Below are 18,383 nucleotides of genomic sequence, written 5' to 3'. Positions count from 1 at the left end.
CAGCGGCACAAATACACACACAAAAACGTATTTATTAATTCAATCGTAGTTATTATTGACAAGACTCTTCTTTTTTTAAACTAATTCGACACAATAAAAGATTAGATAGACTTTGTTCCTCAAGAAAAAACAATAGTATCACTCGTAACGAAATTAAAGTAAAATAATTATCAAAATCGAGTCAGAGTAATAAAAAATATCAAGTAACATACAAATACATACAAAAAAAAAACAATAATCGTGTTAAACCCTTTTAGTATGAATAGAGATATATATATTTACATTATTACATGTATCACATCTCCATATTTAACACGTTGAGCGCCATGTCAGCCATCGGTGGCTGACACTAGACTTTCCGTTTAGGCCGCGTCAGACATCGGTGTCTAACAGCGTGTAACATGAGAACTATAAAATTTTACACTATTTTACGGAATTACAGAAAATTTATTTAAAATTTATAGAAATCACGTTCCAAACGTAAACTACCTTCTACTACGATAGGAAACACCAGCTCCTGCAGTACCAGCGCTTCGAAGCGGCGCGCGTGGCCTAAACGGGATTGCTGTAGAAATACGCGTGACGCTCAACGTGTTAAAAATAATAGAATTCCCATCGCGCCTCCCACCAAACTGTTTATAATTACTCCTCTCCATCCAAAGGTTGCCTGGAAGAGATCGCTCTTAGCGATAAGGTCATCTATTGTTTTCTCATTGTGATTATTTCTTGTAATTGTTTATATTTATAATAAGTTTACTGTTGTAATATTTTAGAGGAAACAATAAAGAGTTTCGATCTATCTATAAACGGCAATGGTATGGTGACAGATAGTTTAAAAGCAATATACTTTTCTCATGGTAGAAAATAACTTACCCTAAATACAAACTCCTGATTCCATACTGGATTTAATGTCTGAAAAAGAAATTATATATACATTAAAAAATAAAATAGTAAAAAAGTCGTTCATCGCACTAAAGTACATTTTTTATAAACCAAGTGCGACTGTTACCAGAGGGAGACTTTGTACAAAAGTCGATTGCTTGGGTACCTCTGTCCCATTCATGTTTCAATTGTGAAGCAGTTGTGTTTGCATGGCTGTATTTCGGTTTGATGGGTGGGATATGGCGTGCATTTACTGGGTACAGAGGAATAACACTTGAGTCCTCAGGAATGGCAACGCATGGGAGGTATCATGGGTGAAACAATATACTCTGTTATGTCCATGGTACTGCTCATGTCTATAGGCGACGGTTACCACTTTCCATCAGGTGGGCCGTCAGCTTATATAGCAATTAGCAGATACATAACAGCCGGGTCTTCAGGAATGACAATGCATAACCTTTTCAGACCTAAGATTTTTTTTCTTTCAGATTAAATATATTTTCGTGTTTTGGAGCCAAGCCATCTTGCCGACACGCACGAGACTGCTGCACCACCTAACCGCTAAAATGATTTCTTATTGGCTAGTTTAGAATACTATCATGTTATTTCAGCTTCGTGCGTAAAAATGAATTGTGCGCAGTTTTAGAATTTTTTAAAGTTACAACTAACGCACGTATCGTTCAGATCTGAAAGATATAAGGAATATACTACGAATGTCAATGTATTGAGTGATGTCTATAGTATGGATCATGTTCACAAATGACAATATATCGCTTTTGATCTGGTACATCATTAGATTATGTGTCATACCAAGTTGTATATATAAAAAAATGCATACATTAATAAAAAAATTACAACAAAGTTTCTTAACAGGGTTTTTTTTAAATACAGCGTCACCATTTAGTATAATTAAATAGGTACTCCATGTATCCCCTCTCTTCTGTATCTCTCTCTGGACGTATGGACGTGTATTTGCAACAAATAAATTATATTTTGTAAAAACTTTGAGTTCATCTCTTATACACCCTACAGTCCACTAGCTCTTATCTGTTTGGTCCTTCGAGCCGGATTATAAAATATTTACAAAGTTCATATTGGAGTTTTCAATAGCTACTAATCAAAAAATCGCGCCATTGCTTACCTTTTTCTTGGTTTTTGTAAGAAACGTCTCGAGGGTGACGTCGCTGTCGAGTTTCTGCAATTCCACACGCACATAGGGGTCGCTGGAAATCAAAATTAATAGTTTATTTAATAACATGCTGTGATATAGCTACGTAGGAATCGAATTTCTAGTATTTTAGTTAGATCTGTGTTGGTTATACATAAGGGCAACGATCTAAATGCCTGTCCCAGAAATCAGCAAGCGTGACCGTAATCACGGAATATTTGCCCTACCACGCAACAGGACATTCCATGCTGATCAGGCGCCACTCACGAGAGTGCTACGTCTGCTTAATGAGGTAGTAGCGAGTTGCAATCTGGACTTTTTTCACTGTACTGCCACAGAGTTTCGCAGGGCGGTAACAAATTACGCAGAAATGCATTTTTAATATTTTTTGTATATAACATAAGTAGATTTATTATTATTATTATTATTTCAATATTGTATCATTATAATGTTTGATGTTTTAGTTTTTTGGTGAGTGCATTAGTAAAACTGTAAAACTCACCAATATATATATATATATATATATATATATATATATATATATATATATATATATATATATAAAAAGCTGAGTTGTGGCCATTTTGCATTACTGTGGCACACGTATGAAGAAGAAAAATTTTATTATGCATTCTGATTTTGTTTTTGGTTTTATTTTTTTTTTTTAATCTTTTGTACATGTATCTTTTTTATCTTTTTTCACATTGCTTTTGTGTCTTTTGTTTGTGTGCTGTAAGTTGTGCAAATAAATTATCTATCTATCTATCTATCTATATATATATATATATATATATATATATATATATATATATATATATATATATATATATATATATATATATATATATATATATATATATATCGTCTAACCCCAATATTTATTTTGTCTATAAAAAAAAAATCACTTAGATAAAATTCTAGATATTGTATACAAGGATCCACTGGTTGCATGCATTACACAAATAAAATAGGAGTACAATTAAATTATTAACTCAAATTTTAAAATTAATTAGATTCGTTATTATTCTTTTTTTTTTTTACAACACAGGGGGCAAACGAGCATGCGGCTCACCTGATGGTAAGTGACTACCGCAGCCCATGATCACCCACAACACCAACGGCATTGCAGGTGTGCTGCCGGCCTTTTAAAAAGGAATATACTCTTTTCTTGAAGGTTATGTTGTCGTATCGGTTCGGAAATACTGCTGCTGGAAGTTGATTCCAAAGAATGGTTGTGCGTGGAAGAAAGTGCCTTGAAAAACGCACGGTGGAAGACCGCCACTCGTCCAGATGATTAGGATGAAACTTTAGTTTGTGGCGGGTTGTACGGTGGTGAAAATCGTTATTAATCCCTGGACAATTCCACACTCGTATTGGCTACTAATGAAAGCACTTAACCTGTACCTAAAGATCTCATCCGGTGCATGTGTACTGACAAAACACCGGTTTTACAACTAGGTGCTCGCGTTAGCTAATGAGTTAGCGTCACCTAACATAGATTAAAAAACAGTTTTACGGCACTGGCGACACGTCACAATTATCTATGGTGAGTCACCGAGAGCAGTCAAAGCGGTGCACTCGCATCATGTGACCTGTCTAACATCATTTATAATTGGTCAATTGACCAATGGACGTATTAAATCAAAACATTTTTACAGCACTACTAAACGTGACATGCGGTTTTGACCGTGTTAATAAAGTTAATTCCTATATTTAAACCGACAATAATGCGAAATATTAATAAATATTTCGTATTTTCCGCGCTTAGCCTCTCATTTGGGCCATTGTTCGTGTGAGTCGTGGCTAGTACAGCCAACCTAGCTCCGTCCAGAAGCGCAGAAGCTTCCTGGGTTCTTACAAGGCCTCACGGAGCGACCTCACCGTTCCGAGGATTTCTAAACGTTGATGGGCTACAGCCTCACATTCCAGGATTACGTGAGCAACCGTTTCTTTGGCGTGAACAGCCTCGACATAGAGGGCTGTCTGTGGCTTCTATTGTGTATAAATGTTTGTTTAATAGACAATGGCCCGTTATTGTCCCTATCATTATTATATAACCCCATGCTGCAGTCTTCTGCATTAAAGATATTAATATATCATTAATGCAGAAGACTGCAGCATGGGGTTCTTCAAAAAGGGCGTATTAAGATTTCCTAAGGGTCGGCAACGCGCGCGTGACATCCCTGGTGTTACAGGCGTCCATAGACTACAGCAACCCCGTTCACCATCAGGCGGGCCGTGTGCTCGTTTGCCACCACAGTAGTAAAAAAGAAAATTACAAAACACTTCAATAGCTATAATATAAAATTAAAAATTTTAAATAACCTCCAAGCTGACGACCTTGAAACATCTGAACAGATCTTCACAAATTGCAAGCATAAGCACCATCTCAATCATTTCAGGTTTCAAACAAAAAAAAACGCATCATAATCGGCCCATTTGTTTAGGAGCTACATTACCACAGGCAGGCATACAAACACATCAAAATTATAACAACCCTCTTTTGCGTCAGGAGTTAAAAATAGATTTATGAGAAGAGAGGTTTGACGTTTTTTATAAATAAGAAGATATAATTCTATTGCCCTATGATATAATTAATTCCTCTATTAAACATAAGGGGGGTGAAGAGGTTTCTTCAGGGTCGGCAACGCGCGCGTAATAGCCCTGGTATTGCAGGCGTTCATAGGCTACGGTAACCGCTTACCGTCAGGTAGGCCGTATGGCTTGTATGCCACCTCAGTGATATAAAAAAAAAGAGAACGGACATTAAGCACTTACACATTCCAATCATTTGATGACTGTAAAATTTCCAAGCTATTGTTTACAGAACAAAAAGAAAGTTGATAATCATTCCGGAACAAACCGGCGATAACGTGCACCAACAGCTTACACTAAATAACACACAATCTTACGAACGTATTGCCGTCAAATATCTTTTTTTTTTTACTACAAGCTGACGGCCCACCTGATGGAAAGTGGTAACCGTCGCCTATAGACATGAGCAGTACCATGGACATAACAGAGTATACTGTTTCGCCCATGATACCCCCCAATGCGTTGCCATTCCTGAGGACTCAGGTGTTATTCCTCTGTACCCTGTAAATTCACTGCCATATCCCACCCTTCAAACCGAAAGACAGCCATGCAAACACAACTGCGTCACGGTTGAAACACGAATGGGACAGAGGTGTCCAAGCGAAGGACTTTAGTACAAAGTCTCCCTCTGGTATATAATATATATATTTATTACAATAATTGTGTTTTAAAAATAACAACCGAGTTATAGTAAAACCAGTTATTTTGATATAAAAAACAAACTATAAGAACAATTAGTTCTTGTGTGTTGGAAGGAACTAGCTTACAAGGCACAGGTTACCCTAACTTGGTAACTAAGCTAGGGCAAAAAATATGTAACAGTGCAACCTTGTATTTGTTAATAAAGTTTCTTATTATTATTCTTGTCTGTTAAGTGTGTACATGTATATAGTATGTATGCATGTAAATAAATAATCAAATCATAAATGTATGAACAACAATATATACCACACCGCAGAATATCAGCGCTGCAGCAATTAAATTGCTGCAGCACATGCTGAGTGGCGGCCACGTTGGCAATAACAAGTATAAAATTTTTTTTTCTATTGATAATTTATGTAACTTTTTTGTTGTTGGCAATAAATGTTTTCTTTCTTTCTTTCTTCTTTTATTATTTATTTATTATTTAATTTTGATAAAATCCCTATGAAACACATCTATAAGTACATCCTGTCAGATAAAAAAAAGAATTTGAAAAATCAGTTTACAACTGACGGAGTTATGGGGTAACAGACAAGAAAAAATAAAACCGAATTGAAAACTCCCTTTTTTACAAAGCTTGTTGAAATAAGTCAATAAAGATACAGTATTATGTACCCGGTACCATATAAACGAAATACAGGGCAAAAAGTTAATCTATACTTATAATAAATCTGTAGAGAGGTCAATTCTGTACATGAAATATATTTCCAAAATAACTATCAAGCGGTGATTAGTGATCGATACTGATGCCAAAAATGCAATCAGTAAAATTTTTGTCTGTCTGTCTGTATGTTCGTTATAGAAACAAAAACTACTCGACGGATTTTAACGAAACTTAGTACAATTATTCTTTATACTCCTGAGCAGGTTATAGTATACTTTTCATCACGCTACGATCAATAGAAGCAGAGCAGTGAAGGGAAATGTGCCTGTTACATCAAAACCACTGCACCGTGAGGAAGGACATAGGCTACTTATTTTGCGAAAAACGACGGAAACGCGGACGAAGTCGCTGGCAACAGCTAGTTAAACAATATAAAACTAATTTAAAATACTCACCTAGCACCGAATATATCTTTTTTGGCCAATGACGTAGCACCTATTATCTTCAAACGAAGTAGGTAGCTGTTTTCATCAGTCTGTAAATAAATAAATTGAATTTAGTAAAATTAATAGAGTAATTCACCATGTGGTCCCGCCATAGAATAAGCCAATCCTTCCCCGTGGAGTAGAAAAGCCTTCCTTTCCCGTGGAGGTCATAGGAGGCGACTAAGGGAAGGAGTGGGATAGACAGCACCGTCCCTTTTAGAACATCTCTAAAAGCCTAACTGCGCTCGCCAAACCGCCTGCCAAGCGTGGCAACAACTAGCAAATAAAAAAAAAATAATCATAAAAAATAAAATTAACAGTATTTGACACAGTGGAAACTAATTAATAGTTTTACCAATGGAATTACAAAAAAAATTAGAGAACAGGTGGTCCACTACGAAATTAAATTCCGGAAATTAATTTTCGAACTCAATTTTGTGTTTTTGTGCATACCGAAATCGGACCAGTAAATGAAATGTAACATTTCGTTCGACATAAAATCCTACTATAAAAGTGCGAAGGAACGTTACTGTAACATTTTTAATATTTTTAAATTGCATGTATTTAGGAAAACATTTCATGGTAGGCTTTCTGATACGGCTACTATTATTGACGTATTTAAGACTAGCTGTATCTCGTGTCTTTACCCGCATGAATGAATGAGTAGTAAAGTAAAGTATTCTATATGTAAGTTAGTATATAACACACCGTGTAACAAATTTAATTCAAACCTGTACCGTAGTTTTTAAAGATAGGTAAATACCCATCCATTCATACTTTTAAACATTCACATTTACAACAGGTTTACTTTTCAGGGAGACTCTAGTCTCTTATAATACACCTGCAATGCCGCTGGTGTTGTGAGTGATCATGGGCGGCGGTAGTCACTTACCATCAGGTGAGCCGCATGATCGTTTGCCCCCTGTGTTGTAAAAAAAAAAAAAATACACACATATGGGGGGAAAGGGATTGTTAGTAATGGAGACTAATCCAATTGCTAGCAATATACCCAACCAGGTCGACCTCCTCGCGGTTTCCCTTGAAAACTATCATGGTTAATTCCTGATGAATTCATCATGATGGGCTAACTGGCCTGTTTTCATTCTCATCAATCACCCTTCACTGGTGCCCCGCCAGCATATACCATTAGCTTAGGCGGGGTTACCATTCCATTTTCACCTATAAAAAAAATACACATATATGTACTCTTACTATGCATGTCTTTGCCCATCGCTGAAAGCTCTGCTCCTGATCCTGGGGTACAGCCCATCTGCTCGTGTCTATAGGCGACGGTTACCAATTTCCATCAGGCATAAAAAAAACCAGTGGGTGATTACTAATACTACAAAATAAGTACTAAATACCTATTCGTAGGAATAGATATTGTGAAATCATTAACAAAGCACAAGGTGAGTCATTAATACCTATATATTTTTCTCTAGATTATATATATATATATATATATTCTTACTAATAGCATTACTAATCCTTACTAATTTTTTTTTATTGGATGAAAATGGTATGGTAACCCCGCCTGCGCTAACGGGATACGCTGGCGGGGCACCAGTGAAGGGTGATCGATGAGGATGAAAACAGGCCAGTTAGCCCATCATGATGAATTCATCAGGAATTAATCATGATAGTTTCCAGGGGGAACCGCGAGGAGGTCAACCTGGTTCGGTATATTGCTAGCAATGGGATTCTCAATCTCCATTATTAAGAATCCTTTTCCCCCAATCCTTACTAATATTACAAATGTGAAAGTAAGATTGTTTGTTACCTTTTGGTGCCTAAATTGTTTAAATCATTATATCATCATCATCATATCAGGCTTTAACTGTCCACTGCTGAACATAAACCTCCCTTTTGGGTTTTGCCAGTAGTGGCCATGCAGGCAGGCAGATTAGCAACCGCAGTTAGCCTTTACAGATGTTTTAAGAGGGACGCTGCTGTGCTGTTGAAATAATCACTATAATATATGGTATGCAGGTACTGTATACGACGGAAAAGAACACTTATTTACAGTAAAACGCAACTGAAAGTTAGTGATAAATAATAGTGTCCAATGATCGTAAATGCTTATTTTTTCTATTTTTAAAAACATACAAATCTCTCATTCTAAATTGCTTTATCTTTCTGTTACTTAGAAAAAACATATTACAAATAGCAGCATTCTTCTCAGTAAACAATGCGAGTGGTTATGCTTACTTTGTAAAATTTTTGCCCTCATACTCGTATTTTGTACACTAGTCATTTATTTAGTATTCATTAGTCTTATCAATGACAGGTGATAAGGCTTGATACTTTTCAGGATGAAACCAGGCCTTGTTCTACTTTAAGCTTACATATGGCCAGTCTATTTATAACAGAATTAAAAAAAAAAAAGTTTCTTTTTAGATAAAAATATGTAATGATGACAAAATAATAGAATAATAAAATGGATAACTCTGCCTAGACTATGCTCAGATTGGTATATGCTGACAGGGCAACAGTGAAGAATAATGGGCAAAGATGAAGTAGATCAGTTGGTCCATTTATCATTCCAATTGTCAATGGTCCACTGCTGAACATAAGCCTTCCCAATAATGAATGAATTAGTGAATGAGTATACTTTATTTGCATTATACAATATAGGAAATAAGCAAGACAATTTACAAACACAACGATACAATTGTATAAGTACAGTAAGGCAATCTTATTGCTGGGAGCAATTTTTTCAAGAGGACCTTAAGGTAATGGACTAATTGTTGTACAAGTAGGTATGATAGTGCTGTATAATAAAAAAAACATCTTTTGTAAATAATGAGTTTTACCAGTAATTGCCACACATGCCAGGCGAATTGGCAATAACAGTTAAGCTTTTAAAGATATTTTAGGAGGGACATTGCCGCCCATCCTTCTACCATTAGTTCTCTTAGTCACCTCTTAATAAACATACTCTAACTAATAATAAGAAAGAGAATATTCTTCTCTTTGAAGTCATTAAAAAAGCACATACATTTCTCCTTCAGGTATTCTCAAAGAATTACATTAATTTCATGCTTTTATAACAAACTGTATGTAATACACACAGTTTGTTATAAAAGCATTAAGAGTAAGCTAACCCTATAAATTTGTTTCAGCAAAGTTAAAGTGTATTTTTATAAATATAAAAATATAAAAATGTATATAGGTTACTACCAGAGTAAGATGACAATAGGGAGGAAAGGGATTGTTAGTAATGGAGACTGAGAATCCCATTGCTAACAATATACCCAACTAAGTCGACCTTCTCGCGGTTCGCCCTGGAAACTATCATGGTTAATTCCTGATGAATTCATGATGGGCTAACTGGCCTGTTTTCATTCTTATCTATCACCCTTCACTGGTGTTCCACCAGAGTATCCCGTTAGCGCAGGCGAGGTTACCATACTATTTTCACCCATTAAAAAAAACCCTATAAATTTGTTTCAGCAAAGTTAAAGTGTATTTTTATAAATATATAAATAAAAAAATAAATATGTAGTATAGGTTACTACCAGAGTAAGATATGTATATATATATATATATATATATATATATATATATATATATATATATATATATATATATATATACTAGTATATTCAATGAGCCAATTACTGCATTAGTTATTTAAGAATGGCACCATCCTTATCTTAACAATAAATGGAAAAAGAATTTATGCAAACATATAGAAGCATAAACAACCAAGCACAGATATGAATAAATGATTGATAGTGTTATATTACTATTTTTAAAATATCTCTTTACCTATCTACCTATTTATAAAATATCTCTCTATATGTACCACAAGACCTATGCACTTTATAATCTAAAATATTCAAATTCAATGAACTAGTTGCATAGATTTCACAGATATTTCTTTATTTGATGTAATGTGGGCCCATTCAATAAAGTGTTATATATATATATATATATATATATATATGAGCAGTACCATAGACATAACAGAGTATACTGTTTCACCCATGATACCCCCCATGCATTACCATTCGTGAGGGCTCAGACGTTATTCCTCTGTACCCTGTAAATTTACTGCCATATCCCTTCAAACCGAAACACTGTCATGCAAATACAACTGCTTCACGATAGAAACACAAATGGAATAGAGGTACCTGAGCTAACGACTTTTATACAAAGTCTCCCTCTGGTAAATATATAATCAGTCCTCCACATTAAATAACTAATCATGTGAGGGGTCAACAGTCTCGAGAGAAACCAGTCTCCATTGTAACCTCAGATGAGATCATTAATGAGATGACAACTGAAATCTAATGAGATAATTATCTAACCCATAAAATTCAGAATTCTACACATCAGATAAATAACTTAAGCATTAAAAAAAATACTGTAAAATAGGTACACAAAGCCAGCTTGTGTGAACAGCTGTTTCTATAAATTTATTTGTCAAGGACATTTTAAATTTCAAAATAAGGATAGTGTCACCATACTATGTATATTATAGTGTTTTCTTAAAAGAAAAATAGTACTTAAAAATCATTATAAGAATAATATTTTTTAGAAGATTCCAATACATATTTAGATTAAAGGTTATTTATTTTATTTTATTTAAGCACTGTCAAAAAAAATTACAATAAGTGAGATTATGCAAATAAAGTAAATATAGTTACTAACTACTAACACTTAACATATAGTAACTAGAGATGGATAAATTTTAGAGTACATTTAACATTTTATGTAAATCTATTTAGTTAGCTATGTGATCCTGGCATAGAATGGGCCACCCCATCCTTTCCTGTGGGTGTCGTAAAAGCCTACTAAAGGAGGACAAAGAATAGGTAGCAGTATTACTCTTAAAACATTTAAAATTTAATTTAAATTTAAACAAGCACTTGCCAATCCACCTTCCAAGCGTGGCATCTACTGGCCAAACTCCCCAAGGGAAGGCCTAAGTTCAACAGTGGACATTTAAAGGCTGATATGATGACATAGTTAGTAAAATAAGGATGACAATATTATTTGTAAAATTATATTTCTATCATTTTACTGGTTTAATTATAAAATGAACCTTATTTAGCTTTTTGGAATAGAGTACATGGCAAATATACAAATGCCTGAGCCCAACAAATCTAGCAGAATAATAAAAAACCTTGCTAAATTTTATATTGAAATATGATACACAATATATATTGCATTATTAGATTAAGCTGTATAGTATTTTCCCTTTGCCTTTCCACTTGTTAAAAACTCTAACAACTATTATGGGGTACTATAACCAATGAATTTATTTACTAAAACTTATTTCAAGAAAATTAAACAACACATAGGGTGCCTGGTATAATTTCAATTATTTACAAATATGCATACATTACAGACACCATATAAATCCAGATTATAAGGTTACATATAGATGGAAATAGATATATGACTCCTTACTGACTTTTCTTAATGAACAAAGAACACAGTTATTACAGCTTTATTCATACTTCAATATACACAATTGTATAATGATTCATCTTTATACTACATCTTCCATATTTTTTTACTATAACTGTATGTCAATAATATGCAATTATAAGGCTCTGTTATCCATCTACAAATCTTATTTCAAGGCTTAACCTTCAAATACAAACAGTTCATTCATTTTTAATAAGCTCATGTTTAACACTAGTTGAGACAAAATTAGAATAACAATAAACACTGACACGGCATATTTTACAAAACTAAACGTATTTATACGTTATTCAATAACTAAAAAAAATATGTTTTCCTTCCTGTTTGACATAAGTTTTTCTAATTAAGAAAGTTACTATGTTTTATTTAGCGCAAACGGGATTACTAATACAATTATTTATTACACTTACAGGTGTGTCCGACTGCCAAGCCATCACCCATGTGAAAATTCACTTATTTCCAAATATAATGGGGAACAATTCACATTCCTTTTACAGAATATCTTAATGTACAACGGCTAGTAAAAAACAGTGACACGTTTCTTAGGCAATATTGTACGGAAATCTCACACAGTACGTCCCACACTTTATTGACATTAGTAATCTTTATTGCAATGTCCTGTACAAAATCTAAACACCAAAACTATTATTTTTCCTAATAGAATAATTGAAATAGAAATAAAAAACCTAAATATGTACGATGGATGAATTAACCACAGTGACAGTTATAAATGACAGTCGAATGACAATTGTTTGTCAAACAGATTGTAGATGTTTTTTTTTTCATACGCAGTAGATATAGTCACACACCTATTATACCTAGGTTGTTGTCTTATCGATTACATATCGATCACCTGTATGTTAGGATCAACGTTTATAAAGCTTTATATTTATACCACATTTTTTATGTAAAATCACTATAATCTTTATCTCCAATAAATATAACTCAAATGTAATTGTTTTGTCACTTTCGTACAAATTGAAAATAAAATTCAAAACATTTAGTAGGTACACTTTTTTATACCACAATCGTGACAAACAAGCATACAGCCAGCTGATTGCTGATAGCAAACATAAAAGGATTATAGTACCTACATAACGCATTTTTGGAATAAGTGTGTTGTATATTAGCTATAAATAATTTTCTAAGTGAGGACACACAAGCAAAAAATATATGCTGTTAATTCAAATGTGTGCATTGCGCATAAAAGCTGGCAGACCACATTCAGCGCAAGAGTGCATTGGTTTTTTTTATGGGTGGTAATAAAATGGTAACCCCGTCTGCTCCAACGGTATACGCTGGCAGGCACCAATGAGGGATGATAGGTGACGATGAAAGCAGGTCAGTCAACCCATCGTGATGATTTGCACTAACATTAACCACGATGGTTTCCAGGGGGAACCATGTGGAGGTCGACTTGATAGGGTATATTGCTAACAATGGGGAAGTTAGTGCCCATTACTAACAATCCCTTTCCCCCCAAAGTGCATTGGTTTGAAAAAGTGTTGATTTAACAATAAGAAATGCTATGTTAATTAAAACTTAAACAAAAATCAGATGAAAGTTTTTTTTTTACAACACAGGCAAACAAGCGTGCAGCTCACTTGATGATAGATAAGTGACTATCGCCGTCCATGATCACCCACAACACCAGATATATCGCAGGTGCGCTGCCGGCCTTTTAAAAAAGAATATGCCCTTTTCTTTAGGGTTACAAAGTCGTATCGGTTCGGAAATACTGTTGCTGGAAGTTTATTCCAAAGAGAGGTTGTGCATGGAAGAAAGTGCCTTGAAAAACGCACGGTGGAGGAACGCCACTCATCCATTATAAATTCGGTAAAAGATGCACAGAGATGCAACAATCAACATCTTTATACAGTTTAAGTGGATCGAGTAGGATAGTAAGACACTGATCATTTATAATTCGGATGTTACATAAATGAGAAAATGAAAGGATTGTCTAGGTCTGTTCCGTACAAGTACAGTGCAAACTATAAAGATCTAACGTGTATTTAAAAGAAAAGTCATGTCTGTACAACTTTTGTGAAAACATTTAGCAAAATATCATATTTCCTACTGAGAATAAGAGACGAGATTTGAAAAAGGTTGAAGTTAAGGTGATACCTAGGTATATAAATGTGGTCTTTGCCTCTCAATTCTCTCTATCTTTATTTTTTCTGCCTATAGACATGAGCAGGACACAACAAAGTATACTGTTTCGCCCATGATACCCCTCCATGCGTTGCCATTCCTAAGGACTCAGGTGTTATTCCTCTGTACCCTGTAAATTCACGCCATATCCCACCCTTCAAACCGAAACACAGTCATGCAAACACAACTGCTTCACAGTAGAAACACGAATGGAACAGAAGTACCCAAGCAATCGACTTTTGTACAAAGTCTCCTTCTAGTCTATCCACCCCGAGATACACTTATGGAGGGAGAGACAGTTTCTATTATATGTAATATTTAACAAGACGTTTGCTCGTGTCATTAGTAAACTGACTTTAGCAGTTCAATTAAAAAGTTTTTTGCTGTAACAGTGAAACCCAATATTATTGTATACAATCACCCCCCCCCCCCCCCCACACACACACACATACACACGCATACACACATACACGAAGTATCCGACTATCAAATTATTATTCAAAGGAGAAAGAGGGCGATATCATACATTTGAGAAAAATGTTCACTTTCACTAATAGAATACTCCCATACAATAATGCTTCCGTATTACGAATTATTATAAAAAAAAACCGATTTCATTTGTGGCAAAACTGGTTCAGTTGATTTCAAAACCAAACTTGACCACAGATTAAAAAAAAATCTATGAGACCAATCTGTAAGTCTGTTTTCACTCTTTCAGGTAAAAAAGAATATTACGAATCAGTTTATAACTGACCGAGTTATGAGGTAACATACAATCCTCCTTCTTTGAAGTCGGTTAAAATAGGATTTCATTAAGAAACTATCAGTTTTATATCAGAATAGTGGCAAACAAGAACACTACCCTAGTGACCGTAAACAGTTATTGTGACCTATAAATGTCTAGCACACTAGCATGTGCGTATTTCGACCTCTTAAGAAAATGTACTACGCGATTTTTTAAAGAAACTTTTACGTTCAGGAAACATTGTTTCATGACCTAAATATTCGCGGGTAAAAACATTTCACTTCACTGTGTATGAATGCTTATCTACAATCAAACTTAGTGGATATATCATCACACACGCACACACACACAACTTCCAGATTAAATTATAATTAAATATCTCTTCCTATAAATTATATTTATTACATTGAATTCACTTATTATATTACAAGTGCTTAGTAAGTAACCCTGCGGAGTGAGGCCCTGGTGACCTGTAATACAGGTATTCTTATACCTATCTCAGGCACCAATCTCTCACAATTATATTCATAATTTGATTAATGTAAGCATTGTATTTCACTGTAATGAATTGTGAAGAGAAATAAATCTGTTTATTATTATTATTTTTTAAATTTTACTAAAATTCTCATCTCCCCTCTAAAGGAGAGGAGATGGCAACTAACCCCCGGCAGAAGCACAGTTGGCCGGGGTTCAGGGCCCCAGGGAGAGAAACCGGCGTACAATGCGGGCAGAATCTAAGAGCACCGCTTTCTGCATCTTTCCCGGGAGTAAGCCGCCTCAGAATCCCAACCGTCTGAGATGTTGTTCCAGACTGGTTGGGATAAGACCGTTCACCGACATAACGATTGGAATAATTTCGATAGATGTCACCCCCACATTTCGGTCACCTTGTGAGGCAGGTCGAGATATTTTCGCTTCTTCTCGATTTCGGCTTTCACGAGGTTCTCGTCATGCGGTATGGTGACATCCACCAAAAACACCCTCGAGATTATTATTATTATTATTATTCTTATTAGTCATATTGTCATGCCTACTATAAGTCTTGCCATCTGCTCAGATCAGAACCTATCTAAGCCTTATCATTTATCGTACCAGCAACTATCTGTCAATTGCGGAACACAGCCTACTGGACGGTTCTGCCAATAGTTACCACACTTGCACACTTGACAAGCGAATAGGCAACCCCGGTTAGGCTTTGGTGATGTTTTAAGAGGGACATTGCTATCTGTCGACCATTAAGTCCTTTAGCTAATTCTTACGCCACCCATACCACCAAGGAAAGGAAGGAGTAATCCATTATTTGCTGGTACCATAGAACTAAGCCTTAATAATAGGCAATTCTGCAAAATTCTAAGCTACATAAACACATACATATATTTGTTTATCCTCGACACACCCAAACACGATAGATATTTAGGACTCAAATCACTATTATTGATCTATATGGTATAGATATACTTAGATAATATTAAATATTGTTTGCTACATTTCTTTTTATTGAATCTTGTAATTACTTCGCAGTAAGACTTTCAATACTATTGAGGTTAAATAGAGACCGTATTATCTCTACACACGGTTCATAATAGCTAATGTGTTCGTGAAAAATCACCTGAAGTTGCAAAGAATATCTAGGCTCCGGTCTCGGCGCTCCATTGTGGTGGTGTGTAGACAATGACATCGAACGATTCCGGTGCCCACCGGCCGACTCCGTAACAAATTGCAGTGGCCTAACGTTATGCATGACTGCGAACGTGCGCGGATCTCTCATATCCTGTGACCGAAACACTAGAACACTGCACCATAACTCAATCACGTTTTTTCAATACTTCAAAATCACACAAATGGTTTAACATCGCATAATTAAATGTTTACAATGATAGAGTTATAATGCGCTACTAAAGAGGCGCTCGTTCGTGCCATATGACTGTTGTAATCTTATCTTTGAGAAGCAATAGGCACGATAAAAGAAGTGAGCGTTTACAATTAGTATTTCGTTGATAACTCGGTTCAACGGTGTCATATAGTGTACGTCTGTGCGCAGCTTGTTGGCATACTTTTTGTATTATTATGTACAGCTATTGATTTTTTTTTCTTTCATTTGTATAAATGATAAGAGTATATCAGTAAAAGATATCGAATTATTTAGACAGTTGCTTTTCAATTTTTTTAAGAATCTAAATAGGCAATTGTTGTACAATACATTGATCTGGTAAATATTTATACTATATTATAAAGAAGAAAGATTTGATTGTTTGTTTGTTTGTTAGGAGGTAAGGGTTTATTCGTAATGGGTCCTAACAGCCCCATTGCTAGCAATACAGGGTGTATTGCTCAGACCTCCACTGATTTCCGACTGAAAATCATCGTGATTAATTCTTATCGAATTTTTCACGATAGGCCGACTGACCTGTCTTCATCTTCACCAATCATCTATCACTGGTGCCCCCCAGCGTATACCGACAGCGCGGGAATGACCATTTCCTTTTCACACATTAAAAAAAAAAAATTAAAAACTACTTAACTGTTTCGAAAAATTCTTTCACTTATAAAATGATACATTATTAGCGAGTAATATATGCTATATATTATTTTTTAAAAGGGTAGATAACCCTTGCAAAACTGGGCTGAATATAAATAAATAAATAAAAATATAAATAAATAGATAAAAATAATATAGGCATAACATTGATAAGGTTTAGTAATGAAACAGGTATGTTAAGATAGTAAAGCAAATACGTTTTCCGTTCTACTGTTAGTTCCTTCAGATGTAATTAGAGAAAGTATTTCTTAGATATACAGACACAATATCAAGCAGGTTCTGTCCCACAGACAACTGGCGACTATGTCAGCTTACTTGTACCATACTTCACGACAAAAAAAAAATTCTTTTCACTATATCACTTATTATGTATTTATCTATATACTCCACGTGTCTCTTATATGTTTTATATTATATAAATAAAATAAATAAAAATAAGAATTGCCTTTATTCCTGAATTACGGATTCTTTTTAAATTGTACATATGTATAAATAATTAATGTCGACATCAGCAACATCTTATTTTTCAGGTTATTCTTGAACATAGGCCTCCTCCATATTTCTTCATTTGTTTAAACGCCTAATTTGTTAATTTGTTTAAAAGCGTCAAAAATAAGTTGCTTTATGTTCTCCATTCTATCGCTGGTTATTCGTTATAAAAGTCATACAATATATGGTAAATATAAAAGTCTCCGTCTTTAATTTGATTATTACAAAAATTACATCGTAATAAATCCTAAACATGACATGGTCCTTCGAGCCGGATTTGAACCAGCGACCTATGGATTGGTAACGATTCCTTGCAGCTTGTCTCCAGCCTTTCGGCAAATCATCCTCCCATCTTCTTGTTGGTCTACCTCGGTTTCTTTTTCCATCACGCGGATACCACTCAATCTCGGATACCATTCATTTTATATAATAATAATAATAAAATATAATAATATACTAACATAATAATAATATTTGTCTTATTGTTGCTTGTTATTTAATTTCATTGTTGCGTACAGCACTCTCTGTATCTTACGGAAGATCAGCATCTGTGAGCAGTAAAGACTCCCGACACGTGCTGAGTAAGA

At 34.7% G+C, this 18,383-nt stretch overlaps 1 protein-coding gene across 5 annotated transcripts in view; it reads right to left on the bottom strand.

The window, feature by feature from the left end:
- Nucleotides 1-16,689, bottom strand: part of LOC113515783 (E3 ubiquitin-protein ligase Nedd-4) — a 51,452-nt gene extending 34,763 nt beyond the window's left edge. For 3 of the 5 annotated variants that reach the window (XM_052900013.1, XM_052900015.1, XM_052900014.1), the window contains exons 1-4: nt 16,378-16,688; nt 6,407-6,486; nt 2,024-2,105; nt 874-912 (exon numbers count right to left, since the gene is read on the bottom strand). In XM_052900013.1, the coding sequence (XP_052755973.1) occupies nt 874-912; nt 2,024-2,105; nt 6,407-6,486; nt 16,378-16,536 (360 nt within the window). In that variant the 5' untranslated portion in view covers nt 16,537-16,688. Of the gene's footprint in view, nt 1-873; nt 913-2,023; nt 2,106-6,406; nt 6,487-12,282; nt 12,635-16,377 lie in introns of those variants that run through there. The other 2 variants (XM_052900017.1, XM_052900016.1) reach the window with 2 other exon arrangements.
- Nucleotides 16,690-18,383: the final 1,694 nt, after the last annotated feature.

The sequence above is a fragment of the Galleria mellonella genome, unplaced genomic scaffold (genome assembly GCF_026898425.1).
Source record: "Galleria mellonella isolate WM207_F2 unplaced genomic scaffold, CSIRO_AGI_GalMel_v1 utg63, whole genome shotgun sequence".
NCBI lineage: Eukaryota > Metazoa > Arthropoda > Insecta > Lepidoptera > Pyralidae > Galleria > Galleria mellonella.
The sequence above is the reverse complement of the archived record's forward strand: the minus strand, read 5'-3'. Positions and strand labels throughout refer to the sequence as shown.